We start from the raw sequence: 19,419 nt of genomic DNA on the forward strand, positions 1-19,419 counted from the left end.
CAGCTCTGGTGGTCCTGAGCGTGGGGACCCTCAGCTCCCTGACACTGCCCTGTCTCCACAGGTCCATAACGACCTGCCCTGTCTCCACAGGCCCATAACGACCTGCCCTGTCTCCACAGGCCCATAACGACCTGCCCTGTCTCCACAGGCCCATAACGACCTGCTGCGCACGTATGAGGCAAAGCTGCTGGCCTTCGGGATCCCTCTGGACAACGTGGGCTTCACGCCCTTGGAAACAGCTGTGATCGGACAGACGCTGGGCCAGGGCCCCGCAGGACTGGTGGGCACCCCGACGTAGCTGCCCCCCTGGGGGGCCACAGCCCAGAGAACCAGCCTAGGAACACTCTTGGGATGACACCCCTTATCACACCAAGGACAGCAAGTTTTTTAGATTTTATCATCAGCAAATGAAAGCTTTTCACATGTTCTTGCCATCCTCTTTCCTGGCTCTGTGGAGGAGAACCACCTGCAGGACCCTCACCCATGGTGTCCCTGTCGCTCCCTTCCCTGGGTGCAGCACGTCCAGCCCGTGTCCAGGCCTCACCCATGGCGTCCCTGTCGCTCCCTTCCCTGGGTGCAGCACGTCCAGCCTGTGTCCAGGCCTCACCCATGGCGTCCCTGTCGCTCCCTTCCCTGGGTGCAGCACGTCCAGCCTGTGTCCAGGCCTCACCCATGGCGTCCCTGTCGCTCCCTTCCCTGGGTGCAGCACGTCCAGCCTGTGTCCAGGCCTCACCCATGGCGTCCCTGTCGCTCCCTTCCCTGGGTGCAGCACGTCCAGCCTGTGTCCAGGCCTACTCCCTGGTCTCCCCTCCGACCACAGTCGGCAGCACCTTCTCAGAGTGCCCCGCACTCACCTGGGGGTTGGGGCAGTGCCGCGCTGTGCTGCCTGTCTTCGCGCCACTGTTGTCCCACCGAATGGACAGCTTTGCAGGTGCTGGCACTAACTTCATTGACACCTGAGTCACAGCTGCCCAGTGGGATTCTCCGGGGGGCCAGGACTTCCCTAGGAAGTGGTGAGCCAGTGCTCCCTGATGAGCACAAAGCCCGGTCTGTTGAGGGCTGGGTGGGTGCAGCCAGCGTGCGGGAAAGGGCAGGCAGCCTCCCGCTGCCAGTCTTCGCTCTAACTCCCTCGGTAGGTGATGTAGGACCAGGGGCATGTGGAACTTCTGGGCCTTGCTGGTTAAAACAAGCTGAGATGGAGAGGCCAGGAGAGAGTATAAGGGGACAGCAGCAAACCACCTATCTGGCCCCAACACACCTGAGAGAATTCAGCAGCCCAGACTGAGGGTCTGGGATGGGGTGAACCTTCCGCACCAGAGGGACACTCCACAGAAGCCACAGCCCAGTAAGTCAGGCGCTTCTGCGGCGGCTCCAGTGTGGGGTGAGGCAGTGAGGTTAGGCCCAGAGAGCTGGAGTTGGCTCAGATGAAAACCTCTGTCAACAAAGAGGGGATGAATCACCCTTGGCCCAGCCTCCCCACAAAGCCTGACCCTGGGCAGGTGAGTGACGGGTGTGTCCTCATAGAGTCTGTTGCTGCCTGGACACCTTTCTTTTGGGAGCTCAAAGCAAGTGAGCTCACCTACCTGCCACCGCCCAGGACCAGTCTGCCCACTGCCTAAATGATGCCCGGCCAGCAGGACCTGGCCTGCAGATCCCAGTGAGTCATGAGCCTCAGCCCCCTCCAGCCCACTGGGGCTCTCACCTCCACATGTGGGTAGAAGCTTTCCTGCCCCCTCTTCCTCCAGTAGCCCTCAGTGTCGAAGGTGAGCTTGTAGGTGCCTGCCTTCATCTGGTCCGGCGTCAGGAGTCCAGGACAGCGGCCATCTGGGTCTGTGTAGCTGGGGAGAAGATGAGGCTGCAGAGATGGGGACCAGAAGCCCCCCACCCCAGCTTTCCTGGGTCTGCATCCCAGTGGGCCTCAGACACTGCCCTGCCACCTGTCAGACTTGGGTGAGCAGACACAGTGAGGCTGTTAGGTCCTGCAGTTCCAGAGCGGTCTAGGGACACCACTGCCCTGTCTTTAGGAAATCACAACACAGAGAAGCAAAAAGGGAAAAAGTCTCCCACAGTTTATCCCATGAGCAATAACCACTTTATAGCTGGCGTATATTTTTCCAGATTTTCTCTATGCATATTTGTTTAAAAACTTATAAAGTGGATTATACTATTTGTATTGTTTTATAACCTGTGGTTTTCACTTAAAATATTGCGTATGGCTGGCTGGGCGTGGTGACTCACACCTGTAATCCCAGCACTTTGGGAGGCTGAGACAGGCGGATCATGAGGTCAGGGTATCGAGACCATCCTGGTTAACATGGTGAAACCCCATCTCTACCACAAAAAAATTAGCTGGGCGTGGTCACGGGCACCTGTAGTCCCACCTCGGGAGGCTGAGGCGGGAGAATGGCATGAACCCAGGAGGCGGAGGCTGTAGTGAGCCGAGATCGTGCCACTGCACTCCAGCCTGGGCGACAGAGCGAGACTCCATCTCAAAAAAAAAAAAAAAAAAAATGTGTGTGGCTTTCTGGGTCAATAACTACCAAACCTTCACCCACAGAGTGGGCCTGTCCAACTCCACGGAGCATCTGTGTTGTGTGCCCTGGTCCCTTATCAGGGTTCTGAATAACCGTGCCTTTGCCCATAGTCACTTCTGGAAAACCTCCCATCATTCTTGCCAGCTGGTCTTTAAAGTGTGCGCTTCTACTGTGATTAGAAAGAGCAGGCCCGAACAAGGTGGCTCACACCAGTAATCCCAGCACTTTGGGAGGCCAAGGTGGGTGGATCACGAGGTCAGGAGTTCAAGATCAGTCTGGCCAAGATGGTGAAACCCTGTCTCTACTAAAAATACAAAAATTAGCCGGGGGTGGTGGCAGGTGCTTGTAATCCCAGCTACTCGAGAGGCTGAGGCCAAGAATTGCTTGAACTGGGTAGGTGGAGGCTGCAGTGAGCCAAGATCGTGCCACTGCACTCCATCCTGGGCAACAGAGAGACTCCATCTCAGAAAAAGAAAAAGAGCATGGCGCGCTGGGTGTGGTGGCTCACGCCCGTAATCCCAGCACTTTGGGAGGTCGAGGTGGGTGGATCACCTGAGGTCGGGAGTTTGAGACCAGCCTGACCAACGTAGAGAAACCCTGACTTTCCTAAAAATACAAAATTAGCTGGCGTGGTGGTGCATGCCTGTAATCCCAGCTACTAGGGAGGCTGAGGCAGGAGAATCGCTTGAACCCGGGAGGCGGAGGTTGCAGTGAGCTGATGCCACGCCATTGTACTCTAGCCTGGGCAACAAGAGTGAAACTCTGTCTCAAAAACAACAACAACAACAACAACAACAACAACAACAAAAAACATAGCGTGTGTGCATGGGGGTAATGAGTCTCTGTGACCCTGCATGGGACGCCCAGCCCACACAGTGCTGTCCTAATTGCTCAGGTGGGACCTGGACCCCTCGTGTCTCAGCTTTTGTGAAGGACCACATGACTGTAGGAGCAGCAGGGTCAGACTCTCTCTGATCCTATGGGCCCAGCCCTGTCCTTCTGGCTGGAAGGGAGGGGGCCTGCCTCTTACGCAGGGGCCATAAGGCCTGGGTGGGTGACATCTGCCTCTGGAAGTGCCGTGCAGAGCCTGTGCCTGGCAGTGGGCAAGACCCCATGGAGGCTGAGGGACACACTGCCCCTCAGGCCTGGCTGGGAATCCCAGCACGTACCTGGGCTTGCTGCCTCAGTCTTCCCATGTGTAGAAGGGTTAATTATGGTGCTGGCCCACAGGGTGTACGGAGAATGAAAAGAGTGGAAATAATGTCCAGCATACTGCCTGGCACAAGGTTACCCGTGATCTCAGTGACACTGAGCTCTTCGATTCCACCTCAGGCCTCACCTAACCACCACCCCCCGCCCTCGCCCTGGCACAGCTGCCAGGGAGAGGCAGAAACTCACTCCCACCCCATCAGGGTCACAGGGGCCTGAGGCTGGAGGGAGGGAGGAAACAGCTCCTCTCCTCATCCCTGTATTTTCAGAGGAGGAAACGGGCTGAGAGAAGCAGAAGAGAGAGCCCCTAGCCTCACTCCCAACCCGGGCTGAGAGGAGGGTCGGCAGCGGTGAGCTCCGCCCTCCAGCCTCACTGCCTGGCCCCTTAGTCCCCGCCATCTGTCTCAGGGCGGCACTCCCCCTCCCAGGGCCTCTCTCCTACCTTGACCTCAGCTCCGCCCACTGCTGGCTGTGGTCCTCCAGCCAGTACAAGCGGAGGCAGAGGCCTCTGGCTGGGAGCCCTGAGGCGGTGTCCAGCACATGGGTGGTCAGTAGGTTGTCCGGAGGCTCCGTGCTGCTGCCCTGGGCCAGGAGAAGGAGGCCAGGGTGAGCCTCTGGAGCCCTGTGCCCGCCTACCCACCCCAATCCTGCGTCCACACCAGCTGTGGGGCTTAAACAGCCCTCTGCACAGAGTTCTCCGAGCTGCCCAGGGGACAGGGGGCAAGGGTGACCGGAAGTGCCTGGTTAGCTGATGAGGCACCAAACGTAAACAGCGCAGCCTGTGCCTGCCGACCCTCCCCCACCAATCCCTGTGGCTCCCCTGCCCCACTGGGGACACCCACTGTCCCGCCCGCGGCCCCACGAAATGGCCGTTTCCCCCCAGGCCCTCAGTTCCAGCCCCCGGGGTGGTTCTCCCGGAACTGGGCTCTCCTCCGCGCCCCGGTTCCTGGGCCCTCGACGCTCAGCCCCACGCAAGCAGCTGAGGGGACAGGAGCCCTGCAGGTGCAGGCCTGGCCCCCTAACCTCCCGGGGGCCTAGGTGTCGCCGGAGCCTCAGCAGCCGCGGGACGGCCCGGGAGCTCATCCTGCCCTGCCGGACTGCGACGCCCGCGGGCAAAGGGAAGGGCGGGGCCGGTCACCCCGCCCCGGACCACCTCGTGCCCACCAGGAGGGCCCCAGCGGGGCTTTGCCCAGGAAGGTGCGCTGGTGGGGAATCAGGGTGCACAGACCTGCGGCCCAGAAGCAGAGTCGCGAGGACCTGCTGGGGGGTGGTGGGGGCGGGGGACGGGGGCGGGGCCGCGGTGAGAGGGGGCGGGGCCGCGGTGAGAGGGGGCGGGGCCGCGGTGAGAGGGGGCGGGACCGCGGTGAGAGGGAGCGGGGGGCGGGACCGCGGTGAGAGGGGGCGGGGGGCGGGACCGCGGTGAGAGGGGGCGGGGCCGCGGTGAGAGGGGGCGGGACCGCGGTGAGAGGGGGCGGGACCGCGGTGAGAGGGGGCGGGACCGCGGTGAGAGGGGGCGGGACCGCGGTGAGAGGGGGCGGGGGGCGGGACCGCGGTGAGAGGGGGCGGGACCGCGGTGAGAGGGGGCGGGACCGCGGTGAGAGGGGGCGGGACCGCGGTGAGAGGGGGCGGGACCGCGGTGAGAGGGGGCGGGACCGCCGTGAGAGGGGGCGGGACCGCCGTGAGAGGGGGCGGGGGGCGGGACCGCGGTGAGAGGGAGCGGGGGGCGGGACCGCGGTGAGAGGGGGCGGGACCGCGGTGAGAGGGGGCGGGACCGCGGTGAGAGGGGGCGGGGGGCGGGACCGCGGTGAGAGGGGGCGGGGCCGCGGTGAGAGGGGGCGGGACCGCGGTGAGAGGGGGCGGGACCGCCGTGAGAGGGGGCGGGACCGCCGTGAGAGGGAGCGGGGGGCGGGACCGCGGTGAGAGGGAGCGGGGGGCGGGACCGCGGTGAGAGGGGGCGGGACCGCGGTGAGAGGGGGCGGGACCGCGGTGAGAGGGGGCGGGGGGCGGGACCGCGGTGAGAGGGGGCGGGGCCGCGGTGAGAGGGGGCGGGACCGCGGTGAGAGGGGGCGGGACCGCGGTGAGAGGGGGCGGGACCGCGGTGAGAGGGGGCGGGACCGCGGTGAGAGGGGGCGGGACCGCGGTGAGAGGGGGCGGGGCCGCGGTGAGAGGGGGCGGGACCGCGGTGAGAGGGGGCGGGACCGCGGTGAGAGGGGGCGGGACCGCCGTGAGAGGGGGCGGGACCGCCGTGAGAGGGGGCGGGGGGACGGCGGGACGGGGGGATGGGGGGATGGAGGGGATGGGGGCGGGCCAGGTGGGTCCCAAGAAGACCTGCGCGAGACTGGGGACGGCGCGGGGCCCATCTCTCCCCTGGGAGGCTCAGAGGCCCGCAGGTTTCTCATGGAAGCCCCTCACAGGGTAAGTTTCCCCCGACAGGCCATGTGACCTTGCCTCGGTTTTCTCATCTGTAAAATGGGAGCAGTGGTGACTCCTCAGATTGTTGATATGGCTCCGTAGGTGAAGCTCTCTGAGCTGACCTCCCCCCCGCCCTTCCTCCCCGCAACGCGCGGTGGATGAGCGCAGGGTGGAGGCCCGTGCCCTGCAGAAAGTGAGAAAAGCCGTAGAACTGCGTGTGCCGGCGAGTATCCATCGTTGTATTAACCTTACGTAATATACAGAGAACACATTTTGACTATATGTTATATATGTGAAGTCCTAATTAGGGAAAGGGAGGCAGGGGAAAGCAAACAGAGAAAGCAGACAAGCTACTAGTCTGCCTTCTTCATGCTCCAGGACACACAGCCCTCCAGACACACGGCAAATAACACATTCTTCCTGCGCCCCAGTCTCACCAGACGCCTGAAGGTTATTAACGCACACTCTCCAGCAAGCCTTTGTTTCTGTGCAGTCAGTTTCTCTTCTGCTGGCTGCCCGTCTTCTCTCTGGCAACGTATTTTCCTACTTTCTCTAGTAAATCTGCCTTCTCTTACATACAACTGTCTTGGTAAATTCTTTTATCCTCAAGCCACTGGCAGTCGTTCACCTGCCACAATGTATTAATGAAATAACGGATATTCTCTATTTAAAATCTGGGAAACGCTGCACCCGCATGATGGTGGACTGGCTGTCCTGCTCTGGGATCTGGGAACTTTTTTTTTTTTTGAGACGGAGTCACACTCTGTCGCCTAGGCTGGAGTGCAATCTCGGCTCACTGCAACCTCCGCCTCCTTGGTTCTAGCGGTGAGTAGCTGGGATTACAAACGCCTGCCACCACTCCCAGCTAATTTTTGTAGTTTTAGTAGAGATGGGGTTTCACTGTGTTGGCCAGGCTGGTCTCGAACTCCTAACCTCGTGATCAGCTCGCCTCGGCCTCCCAAAGTGCTGGGATTACAAGCGTGAGCCACCTCGCCTGGCCGGGAACTTCTTTCTTCCTGTCAAGCTGCATTTCCAGTTCTTGGGTGTTCAGCACGGGTGATTTGTAGATTAAGAATTAGGCCATTCAAAGGCAAGGGAGGAGACCCCTCTCAGCAAAGGTTGGGAGTATTCTGGCTACAACTACCTTGGGACTAGTTAGGAAACATCTATTTGGGATCCACACACACGACATTTGTTGTGACTTCTGTTTATAGGAGATAATCCTAAAGAGAGGCTCGCACCTGTTATGGCAAATGCCCATGGGTGCCAGAGGCCAGAGACAACCAGACTGGCCCCAGTGGGGAAAATTCCGTAAACACCAGGGTACTCTGCAGCCCTTTAAAAAGCATGAGGCCCATTTGTGTGTAAGATGAGAATTCTCCTGGAAAAACAACTAGTGACAAAGGACAAAACAGTGTGTAAAAGGGGGGAAGCTTGTAAATTCGTATCTAGCTTTCACTGAATTGCAAGGATTAGCTAATTTAATCCTCATAACAACCTCTTGGTGTATTGTTGTCCCTACCTTACAAAGCAGGAAACTGAGGCACAGGGAGGCCATATATTGGAATATTTCACAATAGGATACACAAAACAGTCATCCCAGTGACCACCTCTCGAGATAAGCAGTTGCAGATGGAGTATATTTATTTTGACTCTTTAACCTTTTGTACTCTGAGAAATTCTAGTGGGCTTGTATTACTTTTTCGAAAGTCTCAAATGTTATAAATAAAGTGACAAAGCAATGATCAGTCCTTTTGGGGGTTGCCACGTAACCTCCCCCATCTCCTGAGACTCTCCCCGCATAGGAGAAGCTAGTGGCCTATGGAGGGAGAATGGGAGACCAAGGGGTTGTCAGAATTCCTCTCCTGGCCTCTCCAGGGTAACCCCCCACCGGTCTTGCTCCCACCTAGACCAAGAGGGACTGCAGGGTCCCCTTTCCCAGGGAAACTGAGACCCTCAGCCATGCCTGACCTCCTGGCATCTGCCCCTTTCTGAAAACCAGGGTCACCACTGGGATGTCATGTGCTCTAGAAACTTCCTTAATGAGATACCCAGGCTCCACACCCCAGGGCCTTTTTTTTGGAGATAGAGTCTTGCTGGAGTGTAGTGGCATGATCTCGGCTTACTGCAACCTCCGCATCCTGGGCTCAAGCAATTCTCCTGCCTCAGCCTCCTGAGTAGCTGGGATTACAGGTGTGTGGTACCACGCCTGGCTAATTTTTGTATTTTTAGTAGAGACAGAGTTTCACCATGTTGGCCAGGCTGGTCTTGAACTCCTGACCTCAGGTAATCCACCCACCTTGGCCTCCCAAAGTGCTGGGATTACAGGCGTGAGCCACCGCGCCCGGCCGAACACCCCAGGTCCTTTATGACACCTTCAGGCAAATTTGAAAAAGAAGCATCATCTTCAAGACTCTTATCTTCCAGAAAATTGTCATAATAAATATCCAAGTAGCCTATCTTTGGTTTTTAAATAAGGTATAATAAAATACAAAAACATTTCAAAATTATAAAGATGTCTGCAGTGTGTGGTCTGAGATATCGAGTAATGACACACTGTACGGCCTGAACAACACTTTTCTGTCTGTAGAGCCAACCTCCTCTCTATGACTCATTGGAACACTTATTTGATTTTGTGGAATGAAGTGTTGCCTAATTCTAGAATTGCAAATGAGGTCAATTGAGATCTTTAAACTGAGTTTGTTGTAGTTTTGTCTTCAAACAGGATTCTGTTCTCCTGCAGAGAATGGGAGATAGAGGCCTCACCCTTCCTGATGATTACCTTTCAAAGGGAGGGCTCTCAGGCCTTGAGAGAGGCCCTTCTGAGTTGCAAGACATATTTACAAACAGTAAGCTTTTTAGTACATGCTCCAAGAAAGGGAGGTTGGGGCCTATCATCAGAAGTTGGCTAGAGCAGAGGTCTCCAAGCCGGCCACATAGTAGGAGGTGAGTGCACGGGCAAGCGAGCAAACGAAGCTTCATCTGTATCTTCAGCTGCTCCCCATCGGTTGCATTACCTCCTGAGCCCGCCTCCAGTAAGATCAGCAGCAGCATTTGATTCTGATAGGAGCACGAACCCTATTGTGAACCGCGCGTGTGAGGGATCTAGGTTGTGTGCTCCTTAATGAGACTCTAAGGCCTGATGATCTGTCACTGTCTCCCAGATGGGACCGTCTAGTTGCAGGAAAACAAGCTCAGGGCTCCCACTGATTCTACATTATGGTGAGTTGTATAATTATTTCATTATATATTACAATGCAATAATAATAGAAACAAAATGCACTATAAACGTGCATTTGAATCATCCCAACCCTCCCCTCAGCCCATCTGTGGAAAAATTGTCTTCCATGAATCCGGTCCCTGGTGCCAAAAAGTTTGGGGACACCTGGGCTGGAGCATGGTAAAATTTCCTTCCTGCACGGAGCTTTTGTTTTAATGGAAGCAGTAAGGGTGGAAGTGCTGCTGGGTCATCCTGGGGGCGCAGCCCTACGCTGCTGGAAGCCATGCTGGAGTACTTCTGACGAGTCTCCTAGTGTGAGGGTTTGGATGAGTTGTCATGTGCTGAGGGTTCAGCAGTTCTCTGTGGGTCCTTGTTCACTTAATTGGCCCCTAATAATTGTTTCTGAGTGCAGAAACTAAATTTAAACTTCATTTCACACATACTGCCTCTAGCCATTTGTCTCTACTGCCTCATATATTTTGGGGAGTTTCAGCTTGACTGAATCAATCTCAGCTGATCCCTTTTATTCTCATAGGAAAAATCACTCAGGGCACTTCTACATGTGTGCTTTAGGTTCGTCAGCTGAAGAATGATGAGGTTTCCCAGATTTGGAAAGGAAAGCTTTATTTCTCATAAAGAGTTGCAGCCTGGTCATTTGGACAGGCTGGAAAGCATAGCCTCTGGCCAGAAGCCAGAAATAGGCTCTTCAAGGGACAGAAGAATAAGATGGGGATTTCACTGGATGGCTTGGCCAAATATACATACCCCCATAAGGTATACGAGAACTCGTGATTTTACAGGCTCATAGGTGGAAGGGATTTGCCTGTGTCAGATGAGACTTGGAACTTTGAACTTTTGAGTTAATGCTGAAACGAGTTAAGACTTTGAGGGACTGTTGGGAAGGCATGATTGTATTTTGCAATGGGAGACGGACATGAGATCTGGGGGGCAAGGATTGAAATGATATGGTTTGGATCTGCGTCCCCATCAAGTCTCATGTTGAATTGTAATCCCCGGTGTTGGAGGTGAAGTGTGGTGGGAGGTGATTGAATCATGGGGGTGGATTTCTTATGAATGGTTTAGCAGCATCCCCACTTGGTACTGCTTTCATGACAGCGAGTGAGTTTTCATGAGACCTGGTCATTTAGAAGTGTGAGACATCGCCCTCCTCACTCTCTCTTGTTCCTGCTCCCACCATGTGAGATGTCTCCCTCCCCTTTGCCTTCTGCCACAACTGGAAGCTTGCCAAGGCCTTCCTACAAGCAGAAGCCACTATGCTTCCTATACAGCAGAGACATGAGCCAACTAAACCTCTTTTCTTTATAAATTACCCAGCCTCAGGTGTTTCTCTATAGCAATGTGAAAATGGAATAATACAGAGGGCTTATGATTTCATTTTTACTTCTCAGATTATGTTTTAGTAGAAGAAAAGAGCTAAGTGAGCCTGGTGCGGTGGCTCACACCTGTAATCCCAGCACTTTGGGAGGCTGAGGTGGGTGAATCACGAGGTCAGGCATTCGAGACCAGCCTGGCCAACATGGTGAAATGCCATCTCTACTGAAAATACAAAAAAATTAGCAGGGTGTGGTGGCGGGTGACTGTAATCCCAGCTACTCTGGAGGCTGAGGCAGGAGAATCACTTGAATGTAGGAGACGGAGGTTGCAGTGACCTGAGATCACACCACTACACTCCAGCCTGGGGAACAGAGTGAGACTCTGTCTCAGAAAAAAAAAAAAGAAAAGGAAAGAGAGCTAAGTGTAGCTGTGGCAGGCCAGGTCTCACTAACACCGGCCTCCATTACAACTGTCTCAGCACTGACTGAGTAGTTAGGTTAAATATTAAAAGCTAATCGAACCAGTGCTCTTGTAGCAGGATGAGCCGCAGATGAAACCCCTCAGACACAGAGTTAAAGAAGGAAGCGGTTTATTCGGCCAGGAGCATCAGCAAGACTGCTGTCTCAAGAGCCGAGCTCCTCGAGTGAGCAATTCCTGTCCCTTTTAAGGGCTCACAACTCTAAGGGGGTCCGCGTGAGAGGGTCGTGATCGATTGAGCAAGCAGGGGGTACGTGACAGGGGCTGCATGCACCGATGGTCAGAGTGGAACAGAACAGACCGGGAAGTTTCACAATGTCTTTCTATTTCTATAGATAACATCAGTTGCTAGGTCAGGGGTCGAATTTTAACTACCAGGCTTAGGTCAGGCCGGCCTAGGCCTAGTTTCGGGTCTGGTTCCTTGGTTTCAGGTCTGGTTCCTAGGCGCCAGGCTACCTGCCTTTAGTTTTGCTTCTCTTTCCTTTTCTGAGTATAAAACAATATAAAACAGTATGAGAGGGTCTGTCTCTCTTCTCTCAGAGTGTTCAATTTCCTTAGGATTTTGAGCGTTATTCCTAACACACCCTTGAAACCCCCACACTCACACAGATACATACACAGAGGGCACATACCCCCACACCCATGCATGCAGGCTTAACACACATAGCACTCGTGAACACATATATACACACATGTGTGTTCCTGTCTGGCGTTCACTTCTGGGGCTACGGAGATTGGAGGAAATCAGGAGAGGAGACAGGGGGAGCCAAGGGGGAGTATGGCAGCAGAGGAGAGGGGTCCATTAGGAGAAGAGGTCACACTTCCCAGGAGACCAGGTAGCTCTCTTTCCTGCTGCGACTCTGTAAAATCCTACATTTCTCTTCCTGGACTTGGGAATTGATTCTCCAATAATTAAACCAGATGGACTCCAAGTTTATGTCTTTCTGGGGTTGAATTCCTGTAGAGACTTGAGCTGAATGTTTGAGTTCTCTGTGGCCCTTCTGGACTCTTCTTTCCTTCAGTGATAAGGGAAGAATTAGGTACACACTTGGGGTTCAGATATGTATGGAGACAAAATTAATTAGAACAGGAGGCAAAACACAAAAAATGGAGGGGATCAGTGCGGGAAACAAGCACACATGTTGACGTCCCCCAAACACTTACAGAACTATCCCCTGTTCTTCCTCAACTCTAGTCATGAAAGTGGCGGATTTGTTTAATTAGTTATTTCCGATCTCTTTACACTCTTGGGGAATGTAAGGGGTTAGCAGACTTTTGCTGAAGCCACCTCAGAGCTGGGGTGTGCAAGTGTGTGGTGATCACGTTTGTCTTCTTGTGGCTATTGAGATAAGGTTTTATTACTAATGACTTACTCATCCTTCCTGCAGACTAGGGCTTCTCCCCTCTGTGTGTCCTCTGGTGAATGAGGAGGACTGACTTCCGGTTAAAGCCCTGCCCACACTCTCTGCAGACGTAGGGCTTCCCCCCTGTGTGTGTCCTTTGGTGTGTAATAACATCTGACTTATCACTGAAACCTTGCCCACACTCTCCATATTTGACTTTTGCAATTCTTGAGATTCCTACCCCCACAAATAATTTGCCTGTGTTCCCTGGATTCACTTTCTGGCCTGTTCTGGACTCTTCTTCCATCATTCTTTCTCCCACTCTAGAGCTCCCCATTTGTCCTTTGGGTAGGCTAGAAAAGGCCCTTGAAATCTCCCTCTGCCATGTCCATTTATTCAAGAGTTTGGACCTTTCTTTGACCTCTTGACCTTTGGTTTTGTCATTACAGCAGCGTGGATCAGAATATTGCCGCTCCTGATTCTGATCCCCTGGTCAGGGATTCTCTGGTTGGAGAAGTTTTCTTGCAGATGGTCCTGGGAAGTTCTGAGAGGAGTGATTGCGTTCCACATGTTGACTGAGAAATTTTTGACTTGAAAAGGCCAGACAGCATGAGGGACATGGATGGATCTCTGGCTTTGGTTCTGAAAGAGGAAGTTTTTGGTCAGGGTAGATGTTTTGTTCAGGCCTTACTACATATGAAGTTATGAAGATCAAATGAAGAACCAGTCATTCTTCATATGTTAACAATGCAAGCTCTCTCCCACGAAGTGCTGGATGGACCTTTACAGTCCATTTTTCCATTCCACTTTTATTCACTACATCTTAAAAAATCCAGAAATCCCACATCTTGGGCCTTTTCTACATATCAGCCAGACTCTGGGTAACCTCAAGCAGCATCAGGGGCAGCATCATTCCTTACATAGATGGAACTGCAGTGACCTTTCCCCCATGCCACAGGTATCTTCCAAGTCCTGTAAAGCCTTCCCTGATCACTTCTGCCACATGCTCCCTCCCTGGGCCCTGGGCACTTTTGCGACACGAGGTTTTCAGCTATTTTATTCTATTGAGAAATAACACTCTTGATGACTTAGGTGAGATTGTCCTTAGTGACTTCCTAAGAGGGGAAAAGGATCTATTAGGAGCACTCAGCCTGGAGATCCACAAATGTGGTTAAAGAGATGTGTTAGCGAATCTGAATGTGAGTATCCTCATTCAAAAGGACATATTTAATTGAGGACTGTTATGTGCCTGGTTCTCCATCAGGAAGTGTGATTCAGGTTGGCCAACACAGAGTGGTCCAGGTCCCACTGACTAAAGGACTGTGGGTCCTGCTGCACCAACTAGGTGCATGGACTGCTTCTGTTTCAGATTCCACAAATCATACAATGAGAATATGCTCTTTGTCAGGCTGCACATCAAGTATTCAGGTTTGAGTTATTTCATTCAGTCTGAACCCATTTTAAATATAATAGGAAGTCTTGTTTCAAAATATATCCCTACTCAGGCTTACCGCCATGCTCCCCACCTTCATCCTGCCCACCGTTTTCTCTCACTTGGAAACTGGAGCAGCTCTGAAGGGATGACCCATGGCAGCCTATTTTCCAAAAATGAACCAAAGCTGAACTCTTTCTGGCCTCAGGACCATTGCACTAGCTGCGCCCTGTGCCTGAAATCCTTGGCCCACAGGCACTTGCACTTCTCAAATGCTGTCTCCTAAGAGAAACCTTCCCTGACAATCCCCTGCAACACTCTACTCTCACCTCACACTGACCCCCAGGTCTCACACTGACCTCAGTTCTCACACTGATCCCAGGTCTCACACTGATCCCAGGTATTCTTTCTGGATTCATTTTCTTCAAAGCACTAATAGCCGTCTGATATTACACATATGTCTGTGTGTATTCGTATGGTTCCCTAATTCACAAGTCATCTGTTCAAGAGCAGTTTTTTTGATTGTCTTGATCGGTCTGTATTTACACTTCCTGCAACATCGTCTGGCACAGAGTAGGAACTCACATGACAGCTAATTGAGATAATGAATGAATGAATAACAACATATGCATATCATTAAGAAATATCAAGGAAATGCCAGAAGAAACTACCTGTTGGGAGAGCTGGTAGGTGTTTGAGAACTTGATTTTTGTCTTTAAGTCTTTGAGCACTGTATGCTGTTATACACTTTGTGCATGTAGTACTTTGAATATAAAATTGGAACAAAGATTTAAAAATATGAAAACTGTTCCAAAGAGGCAAAGGCTTATAACATGAATCTTTAATTTTGGAAGCCACTGATGTAAAATTTTACTGACTTTAGACAGCGTTTTACTCTACTTAAGAGTTCAATCATGAAAATTCTCTAGGATAATTCTTTCTTTCCTGTCCTTTTAAAAGAGTAATAGTGATGCCTACCTCTCCCTGCCATGAGCTCTTTCTTCCACTTGCTGCCCCACTTGATGCCCAGTTCCTGGCCATACTTATCCCCAGACCAGACCAGCAGTTCACAGCCTGGCCTAATGACTCGGCAGGTTCTATAGAAGATCTGATGCCCAGTTCCTGGCCATACTCATCCCCAGACCAGACCAGCAGTTCACAGCCTGGCCTAATGACTCGGCAGGTTCTATAGAAGATCTGATGCCCAGTTCCTGGCCATACTCATCCCCAGACCAGACCAGCAGTTCACAGCCTGGCCTAATGACTCGGCAGGTTCTATAGAAGCTCTGATGCCCAGTTCCTGGCCATACTCATCCCCAGACCAGACCAGCAGTTCACAGCCTGGCCTAATGACTCGGCAGGTTCTATAGAAGCTCTGATGCCCAGTTCCTGGCCATACTCATCCCCAGACCAGACCAGCAGTTCACAGCCTGGCCTAATGACTCGGCAGGTTCTATAGAAGCTCTGATGCCCAGTTCCTGGCCATACTCATCCCCAGACCAGACCAGCAGTTCACAGCCTGGCCTAATGACTCGGCAGGTTCTATAGAAGCTCTGATGCCCAGTTCCTGGCCATACTCATCCCCAGACCAGACCAGCAGTTCACAGCCTGGCCTAATGACTCGGCAGGTTCTATAGAAGCTCTGATGCCCAGTTCCTGGCCATACTCATCCCCAGACCAGACCAGCAGTTCACAGCCTGGCCTAATGACTCGGCAGGTTCTATAGAAGCTCTGATGCCCAGTTCCTGGCCATACTCATTCCCAGACCAGACCAGCAGTTCACAGCCTGGCCTAATGACTCGGCAGGTTCTATAGAAGCTCTGATGCCCAGTTCCTGGCCATACTCATCCCCAGACCAGACCAGCAGTTCACAGCCTGGCCTAATGACTCGGCAGGTTCTATAGAAGCTCTGATGCCCAGTTCCTGGCCATACTCATCCCCAGACCAGACCAGCAGTTCACAGCCTGGCCTAATGACTCGGCAGGTTCTATAGAAGCTCTGATGCCCAGTTCCTGGCCATACTCATCCCCAGACCAGACCAGCAGTTCACAGCCTGGCCTAATGACTCGGCAGGTTCTATAGAAGATCTGATGCCCAGTTCCTGGCCATACTCATCCCCAGACCAGACCAGCAGTTCACAGCCTGGCCTAATGACTCGGCAGGTTCTATAGAAGATCTGATGCCCAGTTCCTGGCCATACTCATCCCCAGACCAGACCAGCAGTTCACAGCCTGGCCTAATGACTCGGCAGGTTCTATAGAAGCTCTGATGCCCAGTTCCTGGCCATACTTATCCCCAGAGCAGACCAGCAGTTCACAGCCTGGCCTAATGACTCGGCAGGTTCTATAGAAGCTCTGATGCCCAGTTCCTGGCCATACTCATCCCCAGACCAGACCAGCAGTTCACAGCCTGGCCTAATGACTCGGCAGGTTCTATAGAAGATCTGATGCCCAGTTCCTGGCCATACTCATCCCCAGACCAGACCAGCAGTTCACAGCCTGGCCTAATGAATCGGCAGGTTCTATAGAAGCTCTGATGCCCAGTTCCTGGCCATACTCATCCCCAGACCACACCAGCAGTTCACAGCCTGGCCTAATGACTCGGCAGGTTCTATAGAAGATCTGATGCCCAGTTCCTGGCCATACTTATCCCCAGACCAGACCAGCAGTTCACAGCCTGGCCTAATGACTCGGCAGGTTCTATAGAAGCTCTGCCTGTGGTACTGGAAGGCCACCAGGTTCTGCTCTTCATCATCCCGGGCACAGTTCTCATACCTGGGGTCAAGGCAGGCAAAGGGAAAGAAAAGAGGCAGTGAGTTCCCTCTAGGCAGGATGACTACAGTGCTCATCCTGCCTAGAATGCTTCCCTGCTGTGCCTAATCAGCCATTTTTTCAAAGCCCAACTCCAGACTTACCTCCACCTTGATTGGCCATAAAACACATTGACCTCTAGCTTCTCTAAAGTCTAAATTAATTCATTTTATACCACAGAACTTGGTGCTTGATCACGTGCTCTGCTTCTAGATTAGCTCACATCATTCTACACTCAGCTCAAGTCCATCTTTCTTTGACAGGCCTTCCTCTAATCACCCTACAGTTCACTCAGCTGCCATTCACCTGACTTCTTCAGATTCCTAGAGAAACTCAGAAGTCTCTTTCTCTTGGCCCAATAACATAGAACAGTAATAGTTGATTCATTTTTCTATTCTCTGATAGAACGACAGCCCATTGTGGAAAGGGGCTGGGTCATCCTGCAGCTCACTTCTGTTCAAGTAGTGAACTTCACTTCCTAACCTGGAACATACTAAGTGTTTAACAAATGTGGATTACATAAATTAAAGCATGAATTAACCTTGTCAAGGTTTATCTTGGTGCCTCAATTTTGTCTAGCATACATATTTGTGTTTTGATACCAATAAATCATAATATCTATATTTTTATTTTTTATTTCTAAAAGTTGATGGTATAAAACAGCATTGTATGGAGAAAAATAGAAATAGGGGATGTGAAAATCATTGAGGGAGGCATAATGAGAAGGAAGTCCGGGTTTGTGAGAGATGGAGGTTCTCTCTGAAACTAAGAGAGCTAGTGGCCTTACCTCATCCAGTTGGCCCAGGATTTATCTTTTCCATCCACATACTCATAGCAGTTTCTCCCCTTGGTGATCTGAGTTTCAAAAAATAAGGTAAAGACTTTTTAGAGGGTAAAAATGCGAAGAATTATTTTACTCCACAGTCATCAATGGCCTTTGGACCTGCAGAGCTTCAACTGCCAACTGAGACCACATGGCATGCACCTTAGTCATCATCTACACATCTGAGTTGGTTTGTCCAATCAGAGCAGAAGCTCCAAAAGGGAGGATGCACTTCTTTGTCTTTGTACCACTCTGCTCCCACGTACCCTGTGATCTCTAAATAGGAGTTCCATGTTCATGCAAAGACCCTTGAGTACACAGAGCTAACCATGTTATCCCTACCTATATCCTAACATGTAGAAGGTGATGTCCCACCAAAGGCACAGAAGGGATGTGGCAAGACAGAACAGGGGAAACAGCAGGCTCTTCTTACTAGCCAGGAATATCCACTGTTGGCTGCCTCTTCGTCTTCTGTAATTCGGCCCTCACAGGGGCCAGAGTGCAGACCCAGTGGCAGATCAGATGCCTCGTTCCATACTCCAAGCCCAGCCTGAGGGATGCCTGATGGCCCAATTCTCAGCCCCGGGGGCAGACTGAGGGCTGAACGGTTGGGATGCCCCTTGTCCACTGCACTGTCCTTTACAAATGTAGGGGGCCCATGAGCAGCACAGCTGTCAATGAAGAAGTTCTGACACATCTCACAATCTGGAAGTGAGGGAAGCAGGGATTAGGAAAGTTGTAATGCATGTTCCTTGATATAAGAGCTTCAGAAAGAGCTTGGCACTCACATTATTTAGCCCCAATCCTGTACTTTAATTCATTCGAGTAAGGGAATGATTTGTGGGCCAAATGATGAAATTATTGTACCAGGACATAACAGCAAGCTGTGTGAGTGGCTGAAAGGGTCACTCACAGAGGTAGTCATCATCCTGTGGCTCGCTGATCTCTTTGTATGCATGACCCTTTCTTTCTCGCAGGCTATACATCTTTCCTTCAGTCTCCTTCCTCCTGAGTTCTAGGTTGGAGAAGAGTAGATGGGTAAAACTGGGAGTCTGGGGTGTTTGTCCTTGTTTCATAAGAAAATGTGAAATCTCCTACCATCAAATTAGCATCTACCTTTCTACATACTCTAGTCTCCCCCTCTTTACTGCTTCAGAGAGACTTAGACCCCACACCCACACTGACTGTAGATGCCTATTCAATTTTAGTTTCTAGCTGTTCTCATTATCCCATTAACCTCCCAGCCTTTCTGCTTACAAAATGGTTCATTCATGCATTTATTTATTCAGAAAATATTTTTTGAGAGTTCATTACATCTTAGGCATTGAACAAAGGCCTGGACATACAACACTAAGAAAGTATAGTCTCTATAGGGGATCTTCTATGTACTAGTTGACATGTGATGGAAAAGGAAATGTAGAAACGCACAAAAGAATATATATTATCAGAGAGGTACTTATTGGACACCTCACATGTATCAATTCATTTATATTTAATTTAATGATTTCAAACAATACATGAGCTCTATATACTTGGTCTCATTTTACAGATTACCATTCAGGAGCCCATGGAATTTATAAGATTTGCCCACGGCTCCAGTGCTTCTGTGTGGATTATAACCCAAGTGAGTTATTTCAAAGTTAATGTTCTTACATGCTATTCAATACTGTATCCAAGGCTAGGCATGGTGGCTCAAGCCTGTAATCCCAGCATTTTGGGAGGCTGAGCTGAGCAGATCAGTTGAGGCCAGGAGTTTGATACCGGCCTGGTCAACATGGTGAAACTCTGTCTCTACTAAAAATCAGCCGGGCACGGTGGTGCACA

General features: G+C 52.0%; 3 protein-coding genes across 15 annotated transcripts in view; 1 reads left to right on the forward strand and 2 right to left on the reverse strand.

Moving 5' to 3' along the window:
• Positions 1–2,167, forward strand: part of GAS8 (growth arrest specific 8) — a 29,201-nt gene extending 27,034 nt beyond the window's left edge. For all 13 annotated transcript variants that reach the window (XM_008966030.5, XM_008966047.5, XM_063597854.1 and 10 more), the window contains one exon: positions 149–2,167. In XM_008966030.5, the coding sequence (XP_008964278.1) occupies positions 149–298 (150 nt within the window). In that variant the 3' untranslated portion in view covers positions 299–2,167. The remainder of the gene's footprint in view (positions 1–148) is intronic.
• Positions 792–4,826, reverse strand: LOC129394122 (uncharacterized). The gene is made up of 5 exons (XM_063598100.1): positions 4,586–4,826; positions 4,433–4,491; positions 4,186–4,325; positions 1,697–1,838; positions 792–1,190 (listed from the first exon to the last, which is right to left on the reverse strand). The coding sequence occupies exons 1-5, from the start codon at positions 4,824–4,826 to the stop codon at positions 792–794; spliced, it is 981 nt and encodes a 326-aa protein (XP_063454170.1).
• Positions 4,823–18,368, reverse strand: PRDM7 (PR/SET domain 7). Its single transcript, XM_034939578.3, has 5 exons — positions 18,029–18,368; positions 17,560–17,627; positions 16,536–16,736; positions 6,278–6,339; positions 4,823–4,971 (listed from the first exon to the last, which is right to left on the reverse strand). The coding sequence occupies exons 1-5, from the start codon at positions 18,290–18,292 to the stop codon at positions 4,823–4,825; spliced, it is 744 nt and encodes a 247-aa protein (XP_034795469.2). The 5' UTR covers positions 18,293–18,368.
• Positions 18,369–19,419: the final 1,051 nt, after the last annotated feature.

The sequence above is a fragment of the Pan paniscus genome, chromosome 18 (assembly GCF_029289425.2).
Source record: "Pan paniscus chromosome 18, NHGRI_mPanPan1-v2.0_pri, whole genome shotgun sequence".
NCBI lineage: Eukaryota > Metazoa > Chordata > Mammalia > Primates > Hominidae > Pan > Pan paniscus.